This window comes from Sparus aurata, chromosome 13 (assembly GCF_900880675.1).
Source record: "Sparus aurata chromosome 13, fSpaAur1.1, whole genome shotgun sequence".
Classification (NCBI taxonomy): Eukaryota; Metazoa; Chordata; class Actinopteri; order Spariformes; family Sparidae; genus Sparus; species Sparus aurata.
The window spans coordinates 25,174,687-25,198,254 of NC_044199.1; the positions used below are offsets into that span (position 1 = coordinate 25,174,687).

General features: G+C 46.1%; 1 protein-coding gene, 1 long non-coding RNA gene and 29 other non-coding genes across 31 annotated transcripts in view; 15 read left to right on the forward strand and 16 right to left on the reverse strand.

Moving 5' to 3' along the window:
* LOC115594757 (uncharacterized) overlaps positions 1-4,578 on the reverse strand; it is a 29,014-nt gene extending 24,436 nt beyond the window's left edge. The window contains exon 1 of the mRNA XM_030439002.1: positions 3,201-4,578. Coding sequence (XP_030294862.1) covers positions 3,201-4,125 — 925 coding nt within the window. The 5' untranslated portion in view covers positions 4,126-4,578. The remainder of the gene's footprint in view (positions 1-3,200) is intronic.
* Positions 4,579-4,586: 8 nt separating this feature from the next.
* Positions 4,587-4,705, forward strand: LOC115594909 (5S ribosomal RNA). The gene has a single exon (XR_003986611.1). It is a non-coding gene; the product is annotated as a 5S ribosomal RNA (ribosomal RNA).
* Positions 4,706-4,934: 229 nt separating this feature from the next.
* On the reverse strand, positions 4,935-5,053 carry LOC115594910 (5S ribosomal RNA). Its single transcript, XR_003986612.1, has one exon. It is a non-coding gene; the product is annotated as a 5S ribosomal RNA (ribosomal RNA).
* A 276-nt stretch (positions 5,054-5,329) lies between these two features.
* On the forward strand, positions 5,330-5,448 carry LOC115594911 (5S ribosomal RNA). The gene has a single exon (XR_003986613.1). It is a non-coding gene; the product is annotated as a 5S ribosomal RNA (ribosomal RNA).
* A 229-nt stretch (positions 5,449-5,677) lies between these two features.
* LOC115594912 (5S ribosomal RNA) lies at positions 5,678-5,796 on the reverse strand. The gene has a single exon (XR_003986614.1). It is a non-coding gene; the product is annotated as a 5S ribosomal RNA (ribosomal RNA).
* Positions 5,797-6,071: 275 nt separating this feature from the next.
* Positions 6,072-6,190, forward strand: LOC115594913 (5S ribosomal RNA). The gene has a single exon (XR_003986615.1). It is a non-coding gene; the product is annotated as a 5S ribosomal RNA (ribosomal RNA).
* Positions 6,191-6,420: 230 nt separating this feature from the next.
* Positions 6,421-6,539, reverse strand: LOC115594914 (5S ribosomal RNA). The gene has a single exon (XR_003986616.1). It is a non-coding gene; the product is annotated as a 5S ribosomal RNA (ribosomal RNA).
* A 275-nt stretch (positions 6,540-6,814) lies between these two features.
* LOC115594915 (5S ribosomal RNA) lies at positions 6,815-6,933 on the forward strand. The gene has a single exon (XR_003986617.1). It is a non-coding gene; the product is annotated as a 5S ribosomal RNA (ribosomal RNA).
* Positions 6,934-7,162: 229 nt separating this feature from the next.
* On the reverse strand, positions 7,163-7,281 carry LOC115594916 (5S ribosomal RNA). The gene has a single exon (XR_003986618.1). It is a non-coding gene; the product is annotated as a 5S ribosomal RNA (ribosomal RNA).
* Positions 7,282-7,556: 275 nt separating this feature from the next.
* LOC115594917 (5S ribosomal RNA) lies at positions 7,557-7,675 on the forward strand. Its single transcript, XR_003986619.1, has one exon. It is a non-coding gene; the product is annotated as a 5S ribosomal RNA (ribosomal RNA).
* A 229-nt stretch (positions 7,676-7,904) lies between these two features.
* Positions 7,905-8,023, reverse strand: LOC115594918 (5S ribosomal RNA). The gene has a single exon (XR_003986620.1). It is a non-coding gene; the product is annotated as a 5S ribosomal RNA (ribosomal RNA).
* A 275-nt stretch (positions 8,024-8,298) lies between these two features.
* Positions 8,299-8,417, forward strand: LOC115594920 (5S ribosomal RNA). The gene has a single exon (XR_003986622.1). It is a non-coding gene; the product is annotated as a 5S ribosomal RNA (ribosomal RNA).
* A 229-nt stretch (positions 8,418-8,646) lies between these two features.
* Positions 8,647-8,765, reverse strand: LOC115594921 (5S ribosomal RNA). Its single transcript, XR_003986623.1, has one exon. It is a non-coding gene; the product is annotated as a 5S ribosomal RNA (ribosomal RNA).
* Positions 8,766-9,040: 275 nt separating this feature from the next.
* Positions 9,041-9,159, forward strand: LOC115594922 (5S ribosomal RNA). Its single transcript, XR_003986624.1, has one exon. It is a non-coding gene; the product is annotated as a 5S ribosomal RNA (ribosomal RNA).
* A 229-nt stretch (positions 9,160-9,388) lies between these two features.
* On the reverse strand, positions 9,389-9,507 carry LOC115594923 (5S ribosomal RNA). The gene has a single exon (XR_003986625.1). It is a non-coding gene; the product is annotated as a 5S ribosomal RNA (ribosomal RNA).
* Positions 9,508-9,782: 275 nt separating this feature from the next.
* Positions 9,783-9,901, forward strand: LOC115594924 (5S ribosomal RNA). The gene has a single exon (XR_003986626.1). It is a non-coding gene; the product is annotated as a 5S ribosomal RNA (ribosomal RNA).
* A 229-nt stretch (positions 9,902-10,130) lies between these two features.
* Positions 10,131-10,249, reverse strand: LOC115594925 (5S ribosomal RNA). Its single transcript, XR_003986627.1, has one exon. It is a non-coding gene; the product is annotated as a 5S ribosomal RNA (ribosomal RNA).
* A 275-nt stretch (positions 10,250-10,524) lies between these two features.
* Positions 10,525-10,643, forward strand: LOC115594926 (5S ribosomal RNA). Its single transcript, XR_003986628.1, has one exon. It is a non-coding gene; the product is annotated as a 5S ribosomal RNA (ribosomal RNA).
* A 229-nt stretch (positions 10,644-10,872) lies between these two features.
* On the reverse strand, positions 10,873-10,991 carry LOC115594927 (5S ribosomal RNA). The gene has a single exon (XR_003986629.1). It is a non-coding gene; the product is annotated as a 5S ribosomal RNA (ribosomal RNA).
* A 275-nt stretch (positions 10,992-11,266) lies between these two features.
* On the forward strand, positions 11,267-11,385 carry LOC115594928 (5S ribosomal RNA). Its single transcript, XR_003986630.1, has one exon. It is a non-coding gene; the product is annotated as a 5S ribosomal RNA (ribosomal RNA).
* A 229-nt stretch (positions 11,386-11,614) lies between these two features.
* Positions 11,615-11,733, reverse strand: LOC115594929 (5S ribosomal RNA). The gene has a single exon (XR_003986631.1). It is a non-coding gene; the product is annotated as a 5S ribosomal RNA (ribosomal RNA).
* A 275-nt stretch (positions 11,734-12,008) lies between these two features.
* Positions 12,009-12,127, forward strand: LOC115594931 (5S ribosomal RNA). Its single transcript, XR_003986633.1, has one exon. It is a non-coding gene; the product is annotated as a 5S ribosomal RNA (ribosomal RNA).
* Positions 12,128-12,356: 229 nt separating this feature from the next.
* On the reverse strand, positions 12,357-12,475 carry LOC115594932 (5S ribosomal RNA). The gene has a single exon (XR_003986634.1). It is a non-coding gene; the product is annotated as a 5S ribosomal RNA (ribosomal RNA).
* Positions 12,476-12,750: 275 nt separating this feature from the next.
* LOC115594933 (5S ribosomal RNA) lies at positions 12,751-12,869 on the forward strand. The gene has a single exon (XR_003986635.1). It is a non-coding gene; the product is annotated as a 5S ribosomal RNA (ribosomal RNA).
* A 229-nt stretch (positions 12,870-13,098) lies between these two features.
* LOC115594934 (5S ribosomal RNA) lies at positions 13,099-13,217 on the reverse strand. The gene has a single exon (XR_003986636.1). It is a non-coding gene; the product is annotated as a 5S ribosomal RNA (ribosomal RNA).
* A 275-nt stretch (positions 13,218-13,492) lies between these two features.
* Positions 13,493-13,611, forward strand: LOC115594869 (5S ribosomal RNA). The gene has a single exon (XR_003986570.1). It is a non-coding gene; the product is annotated as a 5S ribosomal RNA (ribosomal RNA).
* A 229-nt stretch (positions 13,612-13,840) lies between these two features.
* LOC115594935 (5S ribosomal RNA) lies at positions 13,841-13,959 on the reverse strand. The gene has a single exon (XR_003986637.1). It is a non-coding gene; the product is annotated as a 5S ribosomal RNA (ribosomal RNA).
* Positions 13,960-14,234: 275 nt separating this feature from the next.
* Positions 14,235-14,353, forward strand: LOC115594866 (5S ribosomal RNA). Its single transcript, XR_003986567.1, has one exon. It is a non-coding gene; the product is annotated as a 5S ribosomal RNA (ribosomal RNA).
* A 229-nt stretch (positions 14,354-14,582) lies between these two features.
* Positions 14,583-14,701, reverse strand: LOC115594867 (5S ribosomal RNA). Its single transcript, XR_003986568.1, has one exon. It is a non-coding gene; the product is annotated as a 5S ribosomal RNA (ribosomal RNA).
* A 279-nt stretch (positions 14,702-14,980) lies between these two features.
* LOC115594874 (5S ribosomal RNA) lies at positions 14,981-15,099 on the forward strand. The gene has a single exon (XR_003986576.1). It is a non-coding gene; the product is annotated as a 5S ribosomal RNA (ribosomal RNA).
* Positions 15,100-18,608: 3,509 nt separating this feature from the next.
* On the reverse strand, positions 18,609-20,125 carry LOC115594758 (uncharacterized). The gene is made up of 2 exons (XR_003986549.1): positions 19,802-20,125; positions 18,609-19,686 (listed from the first exon to the last, which is right to left on the reverse strand). It is a non-coding gene; the product is annotated as an uncharacterized LOC115594758 (long non-coding RNA).
* Between the last annotated feature and the right edge of the window lie 3,443 nt (positions 20,126-23,568).

Below are 23,568 nucleotides of genomic sequence, written 5' to 3' on the forward strand. Positions count from 1 at the left end.
TTCGTACACCAAATCCCTCACCTTCCTAAACCCAGCCCTCCACATCAGCCTGTTGTATACTGTTTCCCCTTCCCATCTGATTTTGGATTTAGAAACACAGGCTGTTCCCAGACCTGATTCACACTTTTACATTCATACTGCACACATTCCACAAACTCTCCCCACGACCCCAGCATCTCTTTGTAAAAATCAGACACTCCCTCCAACATTCCTTTTTTCAATTTCATAAACACTCCACTCTCTCCACACCCTCCACATTTATCAATCGCTTCTTTTAAAAATACCTTCCATGTGTGATCCCCTCTGTTTCTTAGATATCTCGTCATCATTTTCACCCTTAGTGCTTTCTTTTTCTTTTCCAGATTAATTAGTTTCAATCCTCCATCTTCATATTCATTCTCCATCACCTCTCTGGCTATCCTGACTCCTTTCCCCTCCCACAGAAACTCACTCACCAATTTCCATCCTTCAGCACTCTCTCAGGCACATCCCTCACGTTCATTACATACACAATTTATCATGACCAATGCATTCACAACCACTAACTTCCCTTTCCGTCCTAACCCTATGTTGATTACAGAAACCTAAGCGTCTTCTAATCCTATTTAACTATTCCTTCAAGCTGCATGTCTCTCCCATTCTTTATCATTTTATCCCTAAATTAACCCCCAACACTCTTAATAGTTCCTTTTTTTCCTTCAGCCCTATCTCTATTCTCACTCCACCTATCCTCTCCTCTGTACATTATTTCTGACTTCTCTATATTAACTCTCGCTCCTGATGCCCTCCCATATAGCTCCACACTCTCTACTACCTCTAATACACTTTCCCTTATCCTTTACTGTGAATGTTGTGTTCGTCCTGCATATTGATATAAAAGACTTACCTGCCCACCTGGTATTTCTATCCCACTGATTTTATTGTTTAGCTTCAGCACCTGTGCTAGTGGTTCTGCTGAAATTGAATACAGCAGTGATGACAATGGACACCCTTGCCTGACTGATCTTTCTAATCTAAAAAGTGTCTGTGACTATTCCATTGATTTTTACACAACTGACTGCCCCTTTGTACAACCTTTTAACCCATCCACCTAATCTATTCCAAAACCCATTCTCTCTAGCACCCTGTGTAAGTAATTGTGATCAACCCTGTCAAATGCTTTATTCAAATCTAGACTCATTACTATGCCCCCCTTTCCTTTCCTTCATATGATGTATTGTGTCTCTGATACTGCTTGTTATATCTGCTATATCCCTACCAGGTATACTATAAGCTTGTGTGTTCCCTACCACCGTCCCTATAACTCTTTTTATCCTTTTGGCTAACACCCGCGCTAATATTTTGTAGTCTGTATTTAACATTGTGATTGGTCTGTAATTTTCTAGTCTATCCCTATTCCCTTTCTTATATAAAATGCTAACTAGCCCTGTCGACATATCTGCTGGTAGTTCATTTCTCTCTTCTATTCCTCTAAATAATCTATCTAACACTGGCACTAATTCATCTTTAAATTCTATATAAAATTCACTAATTATCCCATCTATACCTGGACTTTTATTTCTACCTAACCCTGCTATTGCTGCCTCTATTTCTCCTGTTCCTATGTTTCCTTCACACATCTCCTTGTCTTTCTCACTCAACCTCGCTTCCACTTTCTCCAAAACACTCTCCATGCTCTCTTCCTTCATTTCTTCTTTTCTAAATAAATCCCTATAAAATTCTTGTACCCTTTCAGCTATCCCTACAAAATCCGTAATTATTTCCCCGTTCTTCCCTTCTACTTGTTCTAGATAAATCCTCTTTTGTTTGGATTTCTCTAGCCCTAAAAAAAACTTTGTACATTTCTCTCCCTCAACCACATATCTCGCCCTGCTTCTGACTATTGCCCCCATACACCTGCATTGTTCTATTTCCTTCAGTTCTTCCCTAATTCTTATGTAGTTGTTTAAATCATTTTCTCCCTCTTTTTCTATCTTCTCAGTCTCTCTTTCTAATTCTTCCTTTAACTTCCTCTCCTTCTCCCTCTCTTTTCTATTCCTGTTTCTGCTATATACTATGCTCATCTTTTTAATCTCTGCTTTAAAACTCTCCCACCACCTCCCTATATCCTCTTCATACATTCTCTCATCCTTTCTCCTGTTTATACATTCTCTCACTTTGTTTTTATACTTTTCATCCTTCACCAAATCACCATTCAAACACCACACACCACCCCCTCTCTTTTCAATCCTTTTTGTTACCCTGAACTCTAACACCATGTGATCACTTAAAGCTGTGCTTTTATATCCTACCCTTCCTATCATATCTACTATGTCCTTTTGACCTAACACTAAATCTAATCTGCTCTGTTTTAGCACCCCTCTCACCACTTGTCTTCTTGAAAATACCCTCCCCTCTGGATTCCTCTCTCTCCACACATCAATCAGTTCTCTTTCTTTCATCAATTCTTTCAGCACACCTCTGGATGAGTCGCTTTTAAAACACACACTTGAGGAAGCATCCAGCCTTCCACACCACACATTAAAATCACCCACAATCATACAGTTTTCCCCACACATTCCTCTCATTCTCTCAAAAAAGACCCTTCTTTGTTTCTCCTCATTTGGTGCATATATATTCAAAAGTTGAAATTTTTTCCCCATGTGCTCAAATGTTATCCCAATCACTCTCCCTTCCCTGTCATCCTCACATTTCCTTACATCCTCTATCACTCCCCTCTTTACCAAAATTGCTACCCCTCTTGATTTAGTTCCCCCATTGTTCACATACATCTGACCCAACCATTCTCTCTCAGTCTCTCTCACACACTCATCATCCCAGTGAGTCTCTTGTAAACATATTATGTCAGCGTCACACACCAGCAAGGTTTGCTGTCTTCTGACTCTCTCTCTGAGGCCGTTGCCATTGAAAGAGGAGATGTGGAGCATGCTTAGTAAAAGTAAGAAGAGTGTCTTCATGACTTCTTATTCATTTTGTGTTTTTCTTTTTCAATAGCTCACGTCTTTTCACCTGTCTTTTGAGTCCTGTTCTTTTTCTCACTATATCAACTTTTTCCATGGAGTCACCGTCACTATCCGTAACATCGGACACCATCCAGTCATATTCGGTCATTTTCACCCCACATTTCTCCCCGTTTCCTCCCCCCTGTTCCCCCCTGCTTATTCCCTCCAGTCCCTCTCCCAAACCTCCCTCTCCCTCACCTCTCTCCTCCGCTCCTCCACCCTCAAAAGTGTCACCAGTCTCTTCTCCACCTTCCATCGGTGTATCCTCCGCTATCTTTGCGGCGTCGTCCAGCTCCTCTTCCCCGTCCATTTGCTCCTCCTCTCCGCCCATTTCTTCCGCCTGGCTCTGCTCCTCTCCTGTCGGCCCCAGTGGAGAAGCTTCTTGGTCCTTCTCATTGTGTCTCTGTTCCTCCTGATCCGTCCTCTTCTCACTGTTGTCTTCTCCTCCTGTCTGCCGCTCCTGCTGCTCCGCGCACTCCCGTGCATAGTGCCCCTGTCCTCCACATTTATAACAGGAAAAAGCCGGGCAGTCTCTTACGATATGTCCGGGTTGAATGCACAGACGGCAAACTTTAACTTGTCTGTCATGTATTACACGAAAGTGCTCCGATCCTGCCGCTGTTTCAAACTTAGTCGAATACGGCAGTGATTTGACAGTTTCATTGAATTTCACTTTTAAAAATCGTGTCCCGTCAGCGATCTCCGTCCCCGGCCACATTCGTCTCCTTATGCTGGATACTGGTTTCACTCCCCAGTCTCTTAATTTTCCAAGTATTGTTTCGTCATCGATGTATGTTGGCAGGTTGATAAATGAGACTACCATCTCACCGATTCCTAATTCTCGGGCCATGATGATATTATTCTTGATCTTCAGCCCGTCCATTAGTTTGGATTTCCCGGTGTCGCTCAGCATGGTAATTTCGTAACTTTTTGGCGTCTTGAATCTGCAGCCGATAACCTCGCCGCACTCCTCTTTCACCTTCCTCAAAAGCTCCATCATTGTGATTATATCATCGCCCTCAATCTCCGCCATGATCGTGAGTCTCTTTTCATAGATTTTCCTCTTTTCACCATTATCCATGATCTGTTTCTCTTGTTCGTTAAGTCCGTTCTTTGTTGCCATTTTTTCCGTCCGATGCGTTTTCTTTATTTTAGAAAACGAAATCTCCACCTTGATTTTCAAAATGTGTTTTAAATTTTTTCCAAACGAATTATTCGTTTAAAATTCTAGATCATACACTGTAGGTCAGTGGAGCTTCTCACACACACACACTCACTGAGTGGTATGGCCGTAAGCGAAGACTGAGGAAACAAACGCGCTATTCATACATGTTCACCGGCTCCGTCCTGATGGTTTGTCTATATCCATCAACGGAGAAACATCAGCACAGTCGAACAAGTTTTCTCTCCGCATTGTTCGTGCGCACTGGTTTTGCTCCGCGGTGACTTCCCTCCTCAAATCTACTTGGGAGCTTCCGCCGTCTCTATCCCTCCCTGGGATCCAACCGCGGGCGCTCTCCAGTGTCTTCTTGGAGACATAACTGTTGAACGGGTTCAAATAGTGTGTTTGTCTCCCGCGCTTCGGCTTACGGCCATACCACTCTGAACACGCCCGATCTCGTCCGATCTCGGAAGCTAAGCAGGGTCGGGCCTGGTTAGTACTTGGATGGGAGACCGCCTGGGAATACCAGGTGCTGTAAGCTTTTTAATTTCTCTGCATGAGCAAGGCATGCAGTCAATCGTTCAAGTTTTTTCCGAGGCACGTCATGATATAATTCGTATACACTGTTGCAAATATGTAAACGCGAGCAAGACACGAGCGGCAAAAAAAGGCTGAACGTCTTTCTCGGGCAAGCTGCTCTGTTGTTCAAAGCCGTGTCTCCAGTGAAGGAGCAGCAGCGCCCTCTGCTGTCTGTAAAGGAGAAGGTAAAAAGCTTACAGCACCTGGTATTCCCAGGCGGTCTCCCATCCAAGTACTAACCAGGCCCGACCCTGCTTAGCTTCCGAGATCGGACGAGATCGGGCGTGTTCAGAGTGGTATGGCCGTAAGCGAAGGCTGAGGAGACAAACGCGCTATTCATACATGTTCCTGATGGTTTGTCTATATCCATCAACGGAGAAACATCAGCACAGTCGAACAAGTTTTCTCTCCGCATTGTTCGTGCGCACTGGTTTTGCTCCGCGGTGACTTCCCTCCTCAAATCTACTTGGGAGCTTCCGCCGTCTCTATCCCTCCCTGGGATCCAACCGCGGGCGCTCTCCAGTGTCTTCTTGGAGACATAACTGTTGAACGGGTTCAAATAGTGTGTTTGTCTCCCGCAGCTTCGGCTTACGGCCATACCACTCTGAACACGCCCGATCTCGTCCGATCTCGGAAGCTAAGCAGGGTCGGGCCTGGTTAGTACTTGGATGGGAGACCGCCTGGGAATACCAGGTGCTGTAAGCTTTTTAATTTCTCTGCATGAGCAAGGCATGCAGTCAATCGTTCAAGTTTTTTCCGAGGCACGTCATGATATAATTCGTATACACTGTTGCAAATATGTAAACGCGAGCAAGACACGAGCGGCAAAAAAAGGCTGAACGTCTTTCTCGGGCAAGCTGCTCTGTTGTTCAAAGCCGTGTCTCCAGTGAAGGAGCAGCAGCGCCCTCTGCTGTCTGTAACGGAGAAGGTAAAAAGCTTACAGCACCTGGTATTCCCAGGCGGTCTCCCATCCAAGTACTAACCAGGCCCGACCCTGCTTAGCTTCCGAGATCGGACGAGATCGGGCGTGTTCAGAGTGGTATGGCCGTAAGCGAAGGCTGAGGAGACAAACGCGCTATTCATACATGTTCCTGATGGTTTGTCTATATCCATCAACGGAGAAACATCAGCACAGTCGAACAAGTTTTCTCTCCGCATTGTTCGTGCGCACTGGTTTTGCTCCGCGGTGACTTCCCTCCTCAAATCTACTTGGGAGCTTCCGCCGTCTCTATCCCTCCCTGGGATCCAACCGCGGGCGCTCTCCAGTGTCTTCTTGGAGACATAACTGTTGAACGGGTTCAAATAGTGTGTTTGTCTCCCGCGCTTCGGCTTACGGCCATACCACTCTGAACACGCCCGATCTCGTCCGATCTCGGAAGCTAAGCAGGGTCGGGCCTGGTTAGTACTTGGATGGGAGACCGCCTGGGAATACCAGGTGCTGTAAGCTTTTTAATTTCTCTGCATGAGCAAGGCATGCAGTCAATCGTTCAAGTTTTTTTCCTAGGCACGTCATGATATAATTCGTATACACTGTTGCAAATATGTAAACGCGAGCAAGACACGAGCGGCAAAAAAAGGCTGAACGTCTTTCTCGGGCAAGCTGCTCTGTTGTTCAAAGCCGTGTCTCCAGTGAAGGAGCAGCAGCGCCCTCTGCTGTCTGTAACGGAGAAGGTAAAAAGCTTACAGCACCTGGTATTCCCAGGCGGTCTCCCATCCAAGTACTAACCAGGCCCGACCCTGCTTAGCTTCCGAGATCGGACGAGATCGGGCGTGTTCAGAGTGGTATGGCCGTAAGCGAAGGCTGAGGAGACAAACGCGCTATTCATACATGTTCCTGATGGTTTGTCTATATCCATCAACGGAGAAACATCAGCACAGTCGAACAAGTTTTCTCTCCGCATTGTTCGTGCGCACTGGTTTTGCTCCGCGGTGACTTCCCTCCTCAAATCTACTTGGGAGCTTCCGCCGTCTCTATCCCTCCCTGGGATCCAACCGCGGGCGCTCTCCAGTGTCTTCTTGGAGACATAACTGTTGAACGGGTTCAAATAGTGTGTTTGTCTCCCGCGCTTCGGCTTACGGCCATACCACTCTGAACACGCCCGATCTCGTCCGATCTCGGAAGCTAAGCAGGGTCGGGCCTGGTTAGTACTTGGATGGGAGACCGCCTGGGAATACCAGGTGCTGTAAGCTTTTTAATTTCTCTGCATGAGCAAGGCATGCAGTCAATCGTTCAAGTTTTTTCCGAGGCACGTCATGATATAATTCGTATACACTGTTGCAAATATGTAAACGCGAGCAAGACACGAGCGGCAAAAAAAGGCTGAACGTCTTTCTCGGGCAAGCTGCTCTGTTGTTCAAAGCCGTGTCTCCAGTGAAGGAGCAGCAGCGCCCTCTGCTGTCTGTAACGGAGAAGGTAAAAAGCTTACAGCACCTGGTATTCCCAGGCGGTCTCCCATCCAAGTACTAACCAGGCCCGACCCTGCTTAGCTTCCGAGATCGGACGAGATCGGGCGTGTTCAGAGTGGTATGGCCGTAAGCGAAGGCTGAGGAGACAAACGCGCTATTCATACATGTTCCTGATGGTTTGTCTATATCCATCAACGGAGAAACATCAGCACAGTCGAACAAGTTTTCTCTCCGCATTGTTCGTGCGCACTGGTTTTGCTCCGCGGTGACTTCCCTCCTCAAATCTACTTGGGAGCTTCCGCCGTCTCTATCCCTCCCTGGGATCCAACCGCGGGCGCTCTCCAGTGTCTTCTTGGAGACATAACTGTTGAACGGGTTCAAATAGTGTGTTTGTCTCCCGCGCTTCGGCTTACGGCCATACCACTCTGAACACGCCCGATCTCGTCCGATCTCGGAAGCTAAGCAGGGTCGGGCCTGGTTAGTACTTGGATGGGAGACCGCCTGGGAATACCAGGTGCTGTAAGCTTTTTAATTTCTCTGCATGAGCAAGGCATGCAGTCAATCGTTCAAGTTTTTTCCGAGGCACGTCATGATATAATTCGTATACACTGTTGCAAATATGTAAACGCGAGCAAGACACGAGCGGCAAAAAAAGGCTGAACGTCTTTCTCGGGCAAGCTGCTCTGTTGTTCAAAGCCGTGTCTCCAGTGAAGGAGCAGCAGCGCCCTCTGCTGTCTGTAACGGAGAAGGTAAAAAGCTTACAGCACCTGGTATTCCCAGGCGGTCTCCCATCCAAGTACTAACCAGGCCCGACCCTGCTTAGCTTCCGAGATCGGACGAGATCGGGCGTGTTCAGAGTGGTATGGCCGTAAGCGAAGGCTGAGGAGACAAACGCGCTATTCATACATGTTCCTGATGGTTTGTCTATATCCATCAACGGAGAAACATCAGCACAGTCGAACAAGTTTTCTCTCCGCATTGTTCGTGCGCACTGGTTTTGCTCCGCGGTGACTTCCCTCCTCAAATCTACTTGGGAGCTTCCGCCGTCTCTATCCCTCCCTGGGATCCAACCGCGGGCGCTCTCCAGTGTCTTCTTGGAGACATAACTGTTGAACGGGTTCAAATAGTGTGTTTGTCTCCCGCGCTTCGGCTTACGGCCATACCACTCTGAACACGCCCGATCTCGTCCGATCTCGGAAGCTAAGCAGGGTCGGGCCTGGTTAGTACTTGGATGGGAGACCGCCTGGGAATACCAGGTGCTGTAAGCTTTTTAATTTCTCTGCATGAGCAAGGCATGCAGTCAATCGTTCAAGTTTTTTCCGAGGCACGTCATGATATAATTCGTATACACTGTTGCAAATATGTAAACGCGAGCAAGACACGAGCGGCAAAAAAAGGCTGAACGTCTTTCTCGGGCAAGCTGCTCTGTTGTTCAAAGCCGTGTCTCCAGTGAAGGAGCAGCAGCGCCCTCTGCTGTCTGTAACGGAGAAGGTAAAAAGCTTACAGCACCTGGTATTCCCAGGCGGTCTCCCATCCAAGTACTAACCAGGCCCGACCCTGCTTAGCTTCCGAGATCGGACGAGATCGGGCGTGTTCAGAGTGGTATGGCCGTAAGCAAAGGCTGAGGAGACAAACGCGCTATTCATACATGTTCCTGATGGTTTGTCTATATCCATCAACGGAGAAACATCAGCACAGTCGAACAAGTTTTCTCTCCGCATTGTTCGTGCGCACTGGTTTTGCTCCGCGGTGACTTCCCTCCTCAAATCTACTTGGGAGCTTCCGCCGTCTCTATCCCTCCCTGGGATCCAACCGCGGGCGCTCTCCAGTGTCTTCTTGGAGACATAACTGTTGAACGGGTTCAAATAGTGTGTTTGTCTCCCGCGCTTCGGCTTACGGCCATACCACTCTGAACACGCCCGATCTCGTCCGATCTCGGAAGCTAAGCAGGGTCGGGCCTGGTTAGTACTTGGATGGGAGACCGCCTGGGAATACCAGGTGCTGTAAGCTTTTTAATTTCTCTGCATGAGCAAGGCATGCAGTCAATCGTTCAAGTTTTTTCCGAGGCACGTCATGATATAATTCGTATACACTGTTGCAAATATGTAAACGCGAGCAAGACACGAGCGGCAAAAAAAGGCTGAACGTCTTTCTCGGGCAAGCTGCTCTGTTGTTCAAAGCCGTGTCTCCAGTGAAGGAGCAGCAGCGCCCTCTGCTGTCTGTAACGGAGAAGGTAAAAAGCTTACAGCACCTGGTATTCCCAGGCGGTCTCCCATCCAAGTACTAACCAGGCCCGACCCTGCTTAGCTTCCGAGATCGGACGAGATCGGGCGTGTTCAGAGTGGTATGGCCGTAAGCGAAGGCTGAGGAGACAAACGCGCTATTCATACATGTTCCTGATGGTTTGTCTATATCCATCAACGGAGAAACATCAGCACAGTCGAACAAGTTTTCTCTCCGCATTGTTCGTGCGCACTGGTTTTGCTCCGCGGTGACTTCCCTCCTCAAATCTACTTGGGAGCTTCCGCCGTCTCTATCCCTCCCTGGGATCCAACCGCGGGCGCTCTCCAGTGTCTTCTTGGAGACATAACTGTTGAACGGGTTCAAATAGTGTGTTTGTCTCCCGCGCTTCGGCTTACGGCCATACCACTCTGAACACGCCCGATCTCGTCCGATCTCGGAAGCTAAGCAGGGTCGGGCCTGGTTAGTACTTGGATGGGAGACCGCCTGGGAATACCAGGTGCTGTAAGCTTTTTAATTTCTCTGCATGAGCAAGGCATGCAGTCAATCGTTCAAGTTTTTTCCGAGGCACGTCATGATATAATTCGTATACACTGTTGCAAATATGTAAACGCGAGCAAGACACGAGCGGCAAAAAAAGGCTGAACGTCTTTCTCGGGCAAGCTGCTCTGTTGTTCAAAGCCGTGTCTCCAGTGAAGGAGCAGCAGCGCCCTCTGCTGTCTGTAACGGAGAAGGTAAAAAGCTTACAGCACCTGGTATTCCCAGGCGGTCTCCCATCCAAGTACTAACCAGGCCCGACCCTGCTTAGCTTCCGAGATCGGACGAGATCGGGCGTGTTCAGAGTGGTATGGCCGTAAGCGAAGGCTGAGGAGACAAACGCGCTATTCATACATGTTCCTGATGGTTTGTCTATATCCATCAACGGAGAAACATCAGCACAGTCGAACAAGTTTTCTCTCCGCATTGTTCGTGCGCACTGGTTTTGCTCCGCGGTGACTTCCCTCCTCAAATCTACTTGGGAGCTTCCGCCGTCTCTATCCCTCCCTGGGATCCAACCGCGGGCGCTCTCCAGTGTCTTCTTGGAGACATAACTGTTGAACGGGTTCAAATAGTGTGTTTGTCTCCCGCGCTTCGGCTTACGGCCATACCACTCTGAACACGCCCGATCTCGTCCGATCTCGGAAGCTAAGCAGGGTCGGGCCTGGTTAGTACTTGGATGGGAGACCGCCTGGGAATACCAGGTGCTGTAAGCTTTTTAATTTCTCTGCATGAGCAAGGCATGCAGTCAATCGTTCAAGTTTTTTCCGAGGCACGTCATGATATAATTCGTATACACTGTTGCAAATATGTAAACGCGAGCAAGACACGAGCGGCAAAAAAAGGCTGAACGTCTTTCTCGGGCAAGCTGCTCTGTTGTTCAAAGCCGTGTCTCCAGTGAAGGAGCAGCAGCGCCCTCTGCTGTCTGTAACGGAGAAGGTAAAAAGCTTACAGCACCTGGTATTCCCAGGCGGTCTCCCATCCAAGTACTAACCAGGCCCGACCCTGCTTAGCTTCCGAGATCGGACGAGATCGGGCGTGTTCAGAGTGGTATGGCCGTAAGCGAAGGCTGAGGAGACAAACGCGCTATTCATACATGTTCCTGATGGTTTGTCTATATCCATCAACGGAGAAACATCAGCACAGTCGAACAAGTTTTCTCTCCGCATTGTTCGTGCGCACTGGTTTTGCTCCGCGGTGACTTCCCTCCTCAAATCTACTTGGGAGCTTCCGCCGTCTCTATCCCTCCCTGGGATCCAACCGCGGGCGCTCTCCAGTGTCTTCTTGGAGACATAACTGTTGAACGGGTTCAAATAGTGTGTTTGTCTCCCGCGCTTCGGCTTACGGCCATACCACTCTGAACACGCCCGATCTCGTCCGATCTCGGAAGCTAAGCAGGGTCGGGCCTGGTTAGTACTTGGATGGGAGACCGCCTGGGAATACCAGGTGCTGTAAGCTTTTTAATTTCTCTGCATGAGCAAGGCATGCAGTCAATCGTTCAAGTTTTTTCCGAGGCACGTCATGATATAATTCGTATACACTGTTGCAAATATGTAAACGCGAGCAAGACACGAGCGGCAAAAAAAGGCTGAACGTCTTTCTCGGGCAAGCTGCTCTGTTGTTCAAAGCCGTGTCTCCAGTGAAGGAGCAGCAGCGCCCTCTGCTGTCTGTAACGGAGAAGGTAAAAAGCTTACAGCACCTGGTATTCCCAGGCGGTCTCCCATCCAAGTACTAACCAGGCCCGACCCTGCTTAGCTTCCGAGATCGGACGAGATCGGGCGTGTTCAGAGTGGTATGGCCGTAAGCGAAGGCTGAGGAGACAAACGCGCTATTCATACATGTTCCTGATGGTTTGTCTATATCCATCAACGGAGAAACATCAGCACAGTCGAACAAGTTTTCTCTCCGCATTGTTCGTGCGCACTGGTTTTGCTCCGCGGTGACTTCCCTCCTCAAATCTACTTGGGAGCTTCCGCCGTCTCTATCCCTCCCTGGGATCCAACCGCGGGCGCTCTCCAGTGTCTTCTTGGAGACATAACTGTTGAACGGGTTCAAATAGTGTGTTTGTCTCCCGCGCTTCGGCTTACGGCCATACCACTCTGAACACGCCCGATCTCGTCCGATCTCGGAAGCTAAGCAGGGTCGGGCCTGGTTAGTACTTGGATGGGAGACCGCCTGGGAATACCAGGTGCTGTAAGCTTTTTAATTTCTCTGCATGAGCAAGGCATGCAGTCAATCGTTCAAGTTTTTTCCGAGGCACGTCATGATATAATTCGTATACACTGTTGCAAATATGTAAACGCGAGCAAGACACGAGCGGCAAAAAAAGGCTGAACGTCTTTCTCGGGCAAGCTGCTCTGTTGTTCAAAGCCGTGTCTCCAGTGAAGGAGCAGCAGCGCCCTCTGCTGTCTGTAACGGAGAAGGTAAAAAGCTTACAGCACCTGGTATTCCCAGGCGGTCTCCCATCCAAGTACTAACCAGGCCCGACCCTGCTTAGCTTCCGAGATCGGACGAGATCGGGCGTGTTCAGAGTGGTATGGCCGTAAGCGAAGGCTGAGGAGACAAACGCGCTATTCATACATGTTCCTGATGGTTTGTCTATATCCATCAACGGAGAAACATCAGCACAGTCGAACAAGTTTTCTCTCCGCATTGTTCGTGCGCACTGGTTTTGCTCCGCGGTGACTTCCCTCCTCAAATCTACTTGGGAGCTTCCGCCGTCTCTATCCCTCCCTGGGATCCAACCGCGGGCGCTCTCCAGTGTCTTCTTGGAGACATAACTGTTGAACGGGTTCAAATAGTGTGTTTGTCTCCCGCGCTTCGGCTTACGGCCATACCACTCTGAACACGCCCGATCTCGTCCGATCTCGGAAGCTAAGCAGGGTCGGGCCTGGTTAGTACTTGGATGGGAGACCGCCTGGGAATACCAGGTGCTGTAAGCTTTTTAATTTCTCTGCATGAGCAAGGCATGCAGTCAATCGTTCAAGTTTTTTCCGAGGCACGTCATGATATAATTCGTATACACTGTTGCAAATATGTAAACGCGAGCAAGACACGAGCGGCAAAAAAAGGCTGAACGTCTTTCTCGGGCAAGCTGCTCTGTTGTTCAAAGCCGTGTCTCCAGTGAAGGAGCAGCAGCGCCCTCTGCTGTCTGTAACGGAGAAGGTAAAAAGCTTACAGCACCTGGTATTCCCAGGCGGTCTCCCATCCAAGTACTAACCAGGCCCGACCCTGCTTAGCTTCCGAGATCGGACGAGATCGGGCGTGTTCAGAGTGGTATGGCCGTAAGCAAAGGCTGAGGAGACAAACGCGCTATTCATACATGTTCCTGATGGTTTGTCTATATCCATCAACGGAGAAACATCAGCACAGTCGAACAAGTTTTCTCTCCGCATTGTTCGTGCGCACTGGTTTTGCTCCGCGGTGACTTCCCTCCTCAAATCTACTTGGGAGCTTCCGCCGTCTCTATCCCTCCCTGGGATCCAACCGCGGGCGCTCTCCAGTGTCTTCTTGGAGACATAACTGTTGAACGGGTTCAAATAGTGTGTTTGTCTCCCGCGCTTAGGCTTACGGCCATACCACTCTGAACACGCCCGATCTCGTCCGATCTCGGAAGCAAAGCAGGGTCGGGCCTGGTTAGTACTTGGATGGGAGACCGCCTGGGAATACCAGGTGCTGTAAGCTTTTTAATTTCTCTGCATGAGCAAGGCATGCAGTCAATCGTTCAAGTTTTTTCCGAGGCACGTCATGATATAATTCGTATACACTGTTGCAAATATGTAAACGCGAGCAAGACACGAGCGGCAAAAAAAGGCTGAACGTCTTTCTCGGGCAAGCTGCTCTGTTGTTCAAAGCCGTGTCTCCAGTGAAGGAGCAGCAGCGCCCTCTGCTGTCTGTAACGGAGAAGGTAAAAAGCTTACAGCACCTGGTATTCCCAGGCGGTCTCCCATCCAAGTACTAACCAGGCCCGACCCTGCTTAGCTTCCGAGATCGGACGAGATCGGGCGTGTTCAGAGTGGTATGGCCGTAAGCGAAGGCTGAGGAGACAAACGCGCTATTCATACATGTTCCTGATGGTTTGTCTATATCCATCAACGGAGAAACATCAGCACAGTCGAACAAGTTTTCTCTCCGCATTGTTCGTGCGCACTGGTTTTGCTCCGCGGTGACTTCCCTCCTCAAATCTACTTGGGAGCTTCCGCCGTCTCTATCCCTCCCTGGGATCCAACCGCGGGCGCTCTCCAGTGTCTTCTTGGAGACATAACTGTTGAACGGGTTCAAATAGTGTGTTTGTCTCCCGCGCTTCGGCTTACGGCCATACCACTCTGAACACGCCCGATCTCGTCCGATCTCGGAAGCTAAGCAGGGTCGGGCCTGGTTAGTACTTGGATGGGAGACCGCCTGGGAATACCAGGTGCTGTAAGCTTTTTAATTTCTCTGCATGAGCAAGGCATGCAGTCAATCGTTCAAGTTTTTTCCGAGGCACGTCATGATATAATTCGTATACACTGTTGCAAATATGTAAACGCGAGCAAGACACGAGCGGCAAAAAAAGGCTGAACGTCTTTCTCGGGCAAGCTGCTCTGTTGTTCAAAGCCGTGTCTCCAGTGAAGGAGCAGCAGCGCCCTCTGCTGTCTGTAACGGAGAAGGTAAAAAGCTTACAGCACCTGGTATTCCCAGGCGGTCTCCCATCCAAGTACTAACCAGGCCCGACCCTGCTTAGCTTCCGAGATCGGACGAGATCGGGCGTGTTCAGAGTGGTATGGCCGTAAGCGAAGGCTGAGGAGACAAACGCGCTATTCATACATGTTCACGGGTGATGGTTTGTCTATATCCATCAACGGAGAAACATCAGCACAGTCGAACAAGTTTTCTCTCCGCATTGTTCGTGCGCACTGGTTTTGCTCTGCGGTGACTTCCCTCCTCAAATCTACTTGGGAGCTTCCGCCGTCTCTATCCCTCCCTGGGATCCAACCGCGGGCGCTCTCCAGTGTCTTCTTGGAGACATAACTGTTGAACGGGTTCAAATAGTGTGTTTGTCTCCCGCGCTTCGGCTTACGGCCATACCACTCTGAACACGCCCGATCTCGTCAGATCTCGGAAGCTAAGCAGGGTCGGGCCTGGTTAGTACTTGGATGGGAGACCGCCTGGGAATACCAAGTGCTGTAAGCTTTTTAATTTCTCTGCATGAGCAAGGCATGCAGTCAATCGTTCAAGTTTTTTCCGAGGCACATCATGATATAATTCGTATACACTGTTGCAAATATGTAAACGCGAGCAAGACACGAGCGGCAAAAAAAGGCTGAACGTCTTTCTCGGGCAAGCTGCTCTGTTGTTCAAAGCCGTGTCTCCAGTGAAGGAGCAGCAGCGCCCTCTGCTGTCTGTAACGGAGAAGGTAAAAAGCTTACAGCACCTGGTATTCCCAGGCGGTCTTCCATCCAAGTACTAACCAGGCCCAACCCTGCTTAGCTTCCGAGATCGGACGAGATCGGGCGTGTTTTTTTTTTTCTTTTATTATAAAAAATAGATATGTTTTAAACAATACACAATACATATTAGCATATCGCCTGCAACCATGTGTCCAGGTCAAACAATTATGAAAACCAAATAAAGAAGTTTGAAAAGGAAAAAAGAAAAACAAACAAATTAAGAAAACATTATGCACCATAAACGAAATCAAAATCAAAGTTGTCACATATCTTGTCATTTTCCCTTTGTTATTAATTAATTATTATCTTTTCCACTTATCCATTCTGTTCAGACCAAATGAAAAACAATGCATGACACCATAAATGATGTCTCTGATTATTACTTTCTGTAGACTTATCAGAAAATTTTCCAACCAAAACCAACCAAAATTCAATGTTTTTACAAAATCTGATCTGCATCAAAACGCTTGTGTTAACTGCACTCCATAACAATGATAAATAAGCGTTGTCATTGTTTCATCTCTTTCCCCTTTTTTTTTTTCAATATTATTATTTTTTCCAAACCATAAGGACCTTTTGCCATTATACTCAGGCCACAATCCAGACATTAGATTAAACAAACTGTGTATGGAAATAGAAAACCAAAATGAATAATGTCACAGATAACTCCCTTCAAACAAAATGCTTCCTTAATATTTCTTTAATCAAAGTTCATCTTTACCTCCCCGTTATCCCCGATTTCAATTAAGGAGCTTCCCTCTATAAAGTCTTTCAGAAATATTTCTTTTTTTATATATCTGTGTGTCATGTGAACATCTCTCTTCATCCCACTTCTAAACATGCTCCATACATCTGCTTTCCTCTTTTCGTAATGGACCATGTTCCTCCTGAGTTTGACAGCAAACCTTGCATGGCTAAACATATAATTCAAGAGACTCACATTACACCCTTTCATTCTTCTAGTCACTCCAAATAACCACAGTTCCTTCCACTCCATTCTCTCCACAAAACTCCCCTCCCAACACCTGCTTATTAAATCTTTCAATCTCTCAAAGTATGTTTTTAGTTCCCTGCATTCTAAAAACTCATGCATGCATGTTTCAACTTCCACACCACACACGTCACATTTCTTGTCCACATTCATGTCAAACTTGCTAATGATTAAATTGTTGAAAATTCTGTTGTGTCTCAAAAGAAAATCAAAGTTTTCACATTCACTACTGTTCCACTTCACTCTCAGATTCTTCCATATCCCTCTGACATCCATCTCATTCATTACTCTCTCCCATACTTTCTCTGCAGCTGGTCTCCTCACATCCTTTTTCCCTAAACATTTGTACAAAACTCTGGTTTTCACACTTGTCAGTTTCATACTCCTCTCCCCCTCTCCTACATACATCTCAATGTCTCCCTCTTCATCCGCTTCATTTTCTCTCTCAATCATACCCATCCACTCTTTCGGCATCCCTTCTTTTATTTTTTCCATCACTCCCTCTGCTGTTCCCAGCCATATTTCATCACCCTTGTCCCTCACTTCATCAACTATTACCTGTGCCCTCATAAACCCAGGTACATATTCGTACACCAAATCCCTCACCTTCCTAAACCCAGCCCTCCACATCAGCCTGTTGTATACTGTTTCCCCTTCCCATCTGATTTTGGGATTTAGAAACACAGGCTGTTCCCAGACCTGATTCGCACTTTTACATTCATACTGCACACATTCCACAAACTCTCCCCACGACCCCAGCATCTCTTTGTAAAAATCAGACACTCCCTCCAACATTCCTTTTTTCAATTTCATAAACACTCCACTCTCTCCACACCCTCCACATTTATCAATCGCTTCTTTTAAAAACACCTTCCATGTGTGATCCCCTCTGTTTCTTAGATATCTCGTCATCATTTTTACCCTTAGTGCTTTCTTTTTCTTTTCTAGATTAATTAGTTTCAGTCCTCCATCTTCATATTCATTCTCCATCACCTCTCTGGCTATCCTGACTCCTTTCCCCTCCCACAGAAACTCACTCACCAATTTATCCACATCCTTCAGCACTCTCTCAGGCACATCCATCACGTTCATTACATACGCAAATTTACTCATTACCAATGCATTCACAACCACTACCTTCCCTTTCAGCCCTAACCCTCTGTGCTTCCAGAAACTTAGCGTCTTCTTAATACTGTTTACTATTCCTTCAAGCTGCATGTCTCTCCCTTCTTTATCCTTTATCCCTAAATTAACCCCCAACACTCTTAAATAGTCCTTTTTTTCCTTCAGCCCTATCTCTACTCTCCCTCCACTATCCTCTCCTATGTACATTATTTCTGACTTCTCTATATTAACTCTCGCTCCTGATGCCCTCCCATATAGCTCCACACTCTCTACTACCTCTAATACACTTTCCCTATCCTTTACTGTGACTGTTGTGTCGTCTGCATATTGATATAAAAGACTTACCTGCCCACCTGGTATTTCTATCCCACTGATTTTATTGTTTAGCTTCAGCACCTGTGCTAGTGGTTCTGCTGAAATTGAATACAGCAGTGATGACAATGGACACCCTTGCCTGACTGATCTTTCTAATCGAAAAGTGTCTGTGACTATTCCATTGATTTTTACACAACTGACTGCCCCATTGTACAACCTTTTAATCCATCCACCTAATCTATTCCCAAAACCCATTCTCTCTAGCACCCTGTGTAAGTAATTGTGATCAACCCTGTCAAATGCTTTATTCAAATCTAGACTCATTACTATGCCCCCTTTCCTTTCCTTCATATGATGTATTGTGTCTCTGATACTGCTTGTTATATCTGCTATATCCCTACCAGGTATACTATAAGCTTGTGTGTTCTCTACCACCGTCCCTATAACTCTTTTTATCCTTTTGGCTAACACCCGCGCTAATATTTTGTAGTCTGTATTTAACATTGTGATTGGTCTGTAATTTTCTAGTTTATCCCTATTCCCTTTCTTATATAAAATGCTAACTAGCCCTGTCGACATATCTGCTGGTATTTCATTTCTCTCTTCTATTCCTCTAAATAATCTATCTAACACTGGCACTAATTCATCTTTAAATTCTATATAAAATTCACTAATTATTAGGGATGCACGATAACCTTTTTTTAAAGCCGATACCGATAACCGATAACTTCCAGCTCCTAAAAGCCGATACCGATACCGATAACCGATAACACATATACATATGATCATGACATTAATACTATAAACAAACCCAAAAACACTTGACTCTTTAAATAGAGATATTTATTTTTTCCAATGAAAAACTATTGGCAAGCCTCTCCAAAAAGGCCCCTTGAAGTGATGCAAATACATGCATCAGGATTACAAACTGAAAAAGTGCATTCACAAAGTAAAAAAAAAAATATATGTATAGAAAATTGATGCACTGACACAAGTTATATTCAAACATTTCTATGTAAACACAATCTGAAAAGTGCATTCCTCAGTAACAAATAAAATGTGCATAATGCACTGCCACAAGTTAAACTTGTCTATGTAAACAAACTGAAAGTGCATTTCCTCAATAATAAATAAAATGTGCATAATGCACTGCCACAAGTTAAACTTGTCTATGTAAACAAACTGAAAGTGCATTTCCTCAATAATAAATAAAATGTGCATAATGCACTGCCACAAGTTAAACTTGTCTATGTAAACAAACTGAAAAAGTGAATTTCCTCAATAATAAATAAAATGTGCATAATGCACTGCCACAAGTTAAACTGGTCTATGTAAACAAACTGAAAAAGTGCATTTCCTCAATAATAAATAAAATGTGCATAATGCACTGCCACAAGTTAAACTTGTCTATGTAAACAAACTGAAAAAGTGCATGCCATACTAACAAAAAATTAAGTTTAAATGATTTTGGCTTACGGTTCCATTCAAATGAATACCTTTTCACTAAAGTAAATGAGGTTCAATTGTTTGAGAGTGAGAGAGCGAGACAAAGATCATAATACTTAAAAAGGTGGCACATGTTCTGACACGATATCTCAACACTCAACCTTTGGTTCCTGTACTATTTATCTACCCTTCTACCTGTTGATGGATCAGGGGAAGATTTTTTTTAATGAAAAGCAGCATCTCTGCCTTTTCGCATGCAAGTCTGTTTCTTTCCTCGGTCATCACGTGTCCAGCAGCAGAAAACAAGCGCTCGCTGTCGACGCTAGTGCAAGGCGCTGACAGATATTTCCGAGCAAGCTGGGCCATGCACTCGAAGCGTGACTGGTTGCTCCTCCAGTATTCCAGTGGACAACGGCTCAGGTGAAGCGTTGGCTCCGACAGATATGACTGGAGCTAAAAGTTAAAAAAAACACAGCAGAAAAATACAATCTAATTATTATGTTGTTCTGACCATTAACAAGATTTATACGTTTTGTCTTTAGAAAATGTTAAATAAATGTACACTTACTTCTGCATCCACTCTGCCGTTTTCCTGGTGAATGGCAGCTTCAGTGTTTTCTTCCAGTATTGCCTCAAACATTCCCAACAATGAGTTATTTCCATCTTCTCTGCTCCTCTTTTCTGGTGGCTCCTCTGGCTGGGGAGTGCCAGCTGTGGCACCATCATTCTCCAGCAACTTTTCCCTAAGCATATCTGTTGCTTGCCGTTTTGATGCAAGAGTGAAGTAGCGGTCCTTATATCTCGGGTCCAGTATTGTTGCCAGATAGTACAGGGGCTCCTCCTCGACATGACCAAAACGTGATTGCACTGCTTTTAACAGGGTGTCTTTTGATGTCTTTACTCTGTGGTCTGTTGGAACAGTTTGCTTAAGCAGACGTGTCAAAGCTTGGGTGGAGGGGATAACGTCTGCAGCTGTGGCTGTGGCCTTGCTGATGTTTCTGGTCAGCTGTTCACATGGATCGAGGATGGTCAGCATGTTTTCCACCAGGGTCCATTGGTGGGCGTTGAGTGTTGCGGGCAAATGGTGTTCAACTGCATATGCTGCAATAGCTTGTTTCTGCGCCACTAGACTCTTAAGCATGTAAAACGTGCTGTTCCATCGCGTAGCTATGTCTTGTTGGAATCGTGTTTGTGGCACTTGCAGCCGTTCTTGTAACTTCCTCAGGGCGGAGGACGCTACTTGAGACTGTCTAAAATGTCCAACAATCTTGCGTCCAATGGCAACGCAGTCAGACACAGCTCTTTGACTTAACACAGCCTCGTTCACAGCAAGTTGTAAAGAGTGGGCCATGCAGCCCAGGTTTGCAACACCGCACTCTTTCATTGCCTTTTCCATATTGCGCGCATTATCTCGTAAGACAACATGGACCATCTCCTTCTTAATATTCCACCGCTGTAGCATAGCTTCAAAAGTCTGGTGAATCATTGTACCTGTGTGTGAGCCGGGCAGCTCCTGGGTCTGCAACACCGCTCTGTATAGTTGAAAGTCTGTATTTAACCACTGCGCGGTCAGACTCATCATGCTTACAGGGCTGACATCACAAGTCCATATATCCATGGTGAAGCTCATGTCTTTCACGTTGTTATCAATCAAAGTGTGGATACATCTGGCGATCGCATCATACTTAGCTGGAAGGCACACATCAGAAAAGTAGCGGCGGCTCGGCAATGTAAACCGAGGCTCCAAGTGATTAATCAGGCGAGAAAAGCCTCTGTCCTCAACGAGGGTGAAGGGCTGGTCGTCAAGTGCCATCATTTCCATGATTAAGTCTTCAATAGCCTTAGCCCGTGGGTCATTTCTGGCGAATTTCTTGGATTTTTCAAAAGCCTCGCCGATGTGTGTAAGTCCCGGTGGCTTCTTTGCGGCTGGCTTTAAGTTGCTAGCGTCTTTAGCAGCCCGGGCGTCCTCATATGCTTTCAAAACTCCGTCGAAGCGATGGCTATGTTTCAGGTGACTTATCAGGTTTGACGTATTGAAGCTCGTGCTACTTTTACCTCCTCGTGGAACTTGCTTGGAACATTTATTACAAATAACTAGCGACTTATCGTCTACAGAAACTTTGAAAAAGTCCCACACAATCGACGCCATGTTGTCTGTTTTTAAACGTAAGCACGCTGTGCTGCATTCATGGTGTGACGGAAATTCCCCGTTTCCACGTTTGCTAGTCGTTCTTTCGGCCTTTTAAAGTTCATTTTTCTATTGTTTATGTGTATGTATGTGACATGAGGAGGTATTCTTGAATTTTCCCAGTCAAAAAGAGTTTTTCTGATTATGCCAACGTCACTTGAACGCAGCATTCACTGCAGGCCGTTCGAGTCTGACAGTTGGAGCGGGCCATTGCCGTGCTGACAAAAATATATATGTTATCGGGGCTATTCGTCATGATATCGGACTTATCGGAATGACGTAATAATTTCCAGTTATCGGCCCGATAATATGCGGGCCGATAATTATCGTGCACCCCTACTAATTATCCCATCTATACCTGGACTTTTATTTCTACCTAACCCTGCTATTGCTGCCTCTATTTCTCCTGTTCCTATGTTTCCTTCACACATCTCCTTGTCTTTCTCACTCAACCTCGCTTCCACTTTCTCCAAAACACTCTCCATGCTCTCTTCCTTCATTTCTTCTTTTCTAAATAAATCCCTATAAAATTCTTGTACCCTTTCAGCTATCCCTACAAAATCCGTAATTATTTCACCATTCTTCCCTTCTACTTGTTCTAGATAAATCCTCTTTTGTTTGGATTTCTCTAGCCCTAAAAAAAACTTTGTACATTTCTCTCCCTCAACCACATATCTCGCCCTGCTTCTGACTATTGCCCCCATACACCTGCATTGTTCTATTTCCTTCAGTTCTTCCCTAATTCTTATGTAGTTGTTTAAATCATTTTCTCCCTCTTTTTCTATCTTCTCAGTCTCACTTTCTAATTCTTCCTTTAACTTCCTCTCCTTCTCCCTCTCTTTTCTATTCCTGTTTCTGCTATATACTATGCTCATCTTTTTAATCTCTGCTTTAAAACTCTCCCACCACCTCCCTATATCCGCTTCATACATTCTCTCATCCTTTCTCCTGTTTATACATTCTCTCACTTTGTTTTTATACTTTTCATCCTTCACCAAATCACCATTCAAACACCACACACTGCCCCCTCTCTTTTCAACCCTTTTTGTTACCCTGAACTCTAACACCATGTGATCACTTAAAGCTGTGCTTTTATATCCTACCCTTCCTATCATATCTACTATGTCCTTTTGACCTAACACTAAATCTAATCTACTCTGTTTTAGCACCCCTCTCACCACTTGTCTTCTTGAAAATACCCTCCCCTCTGGATTCCTCTCTCTCCACACATCAATCAATTCTCTTTCTTTCATCAATTCTTTCAGCACACCTCTGGATGAGTCGCTTTTAAAACACACACTTGATGAAGCATCCAGCCTTCCACACCACACATTAAAATCACCCACAATCATACAGTTTTCCCCACACATTCCTCTCATTCTCTCAAAAAAGACCCTTCTTTGTTTCTCCTCATTTGGTGCATATATATTCAAAAGTTGAAATTTTTTCCCCATGTGCTCAAATGTTATCCCAATCACTCTCCCTTCCCTGTCATCCTCACATTTCCTTACATCCTCTATCACTCCCCTCTTTACCAAAATTGCTACCCCTCTTGATTTAGTTCCCCCATTGTTCACATACATCTGACCCAACCATTCTCTCTCAGTCTCTCTCACACACTCATCATCCCAGTGCGTCTCTTGTAAACATATTATGTCAGCGTCACACACCAGCAAGGTTTGCTGTCTTCTGACTCTCTCTCTGAGGCCGTTGCCATTGAAAGAGGAGATGTGGAGCATGCTTAGTAAAAGTAAGAAGAGTGTCTTCATGACTTCTTATTCATTTTGTGTTTTTCTTTTTCAATAGCTCACGTCTTTTCACCTGTCTTTTGAGTCCTGTTCTTTTTCTCACTATATCAACTTTTTCCATGGAGTCACCGTCACTATCCGTAACATCGGACACCATCCAGTCATATTCGGTCATTTTCACCCCACATTTCTCCCCGTTTCCTCCCCCCTGTTCCCCCCTGCTTATTCCCTCCAGTCCCTCTCCCAATCCTCCTTCTCCCTCACCTCTCTCCTCCGCTCCTCCACCCTCAAAAGTGTCACCAGTCTCTTCTCCACCTTCCATCGGTGTATCCTCTGCTATCTCTGCGGCGTCGTCCAGCTCCTCTTCCCCGTCCATTTGCTCCTCCTCTCCGCCCATTT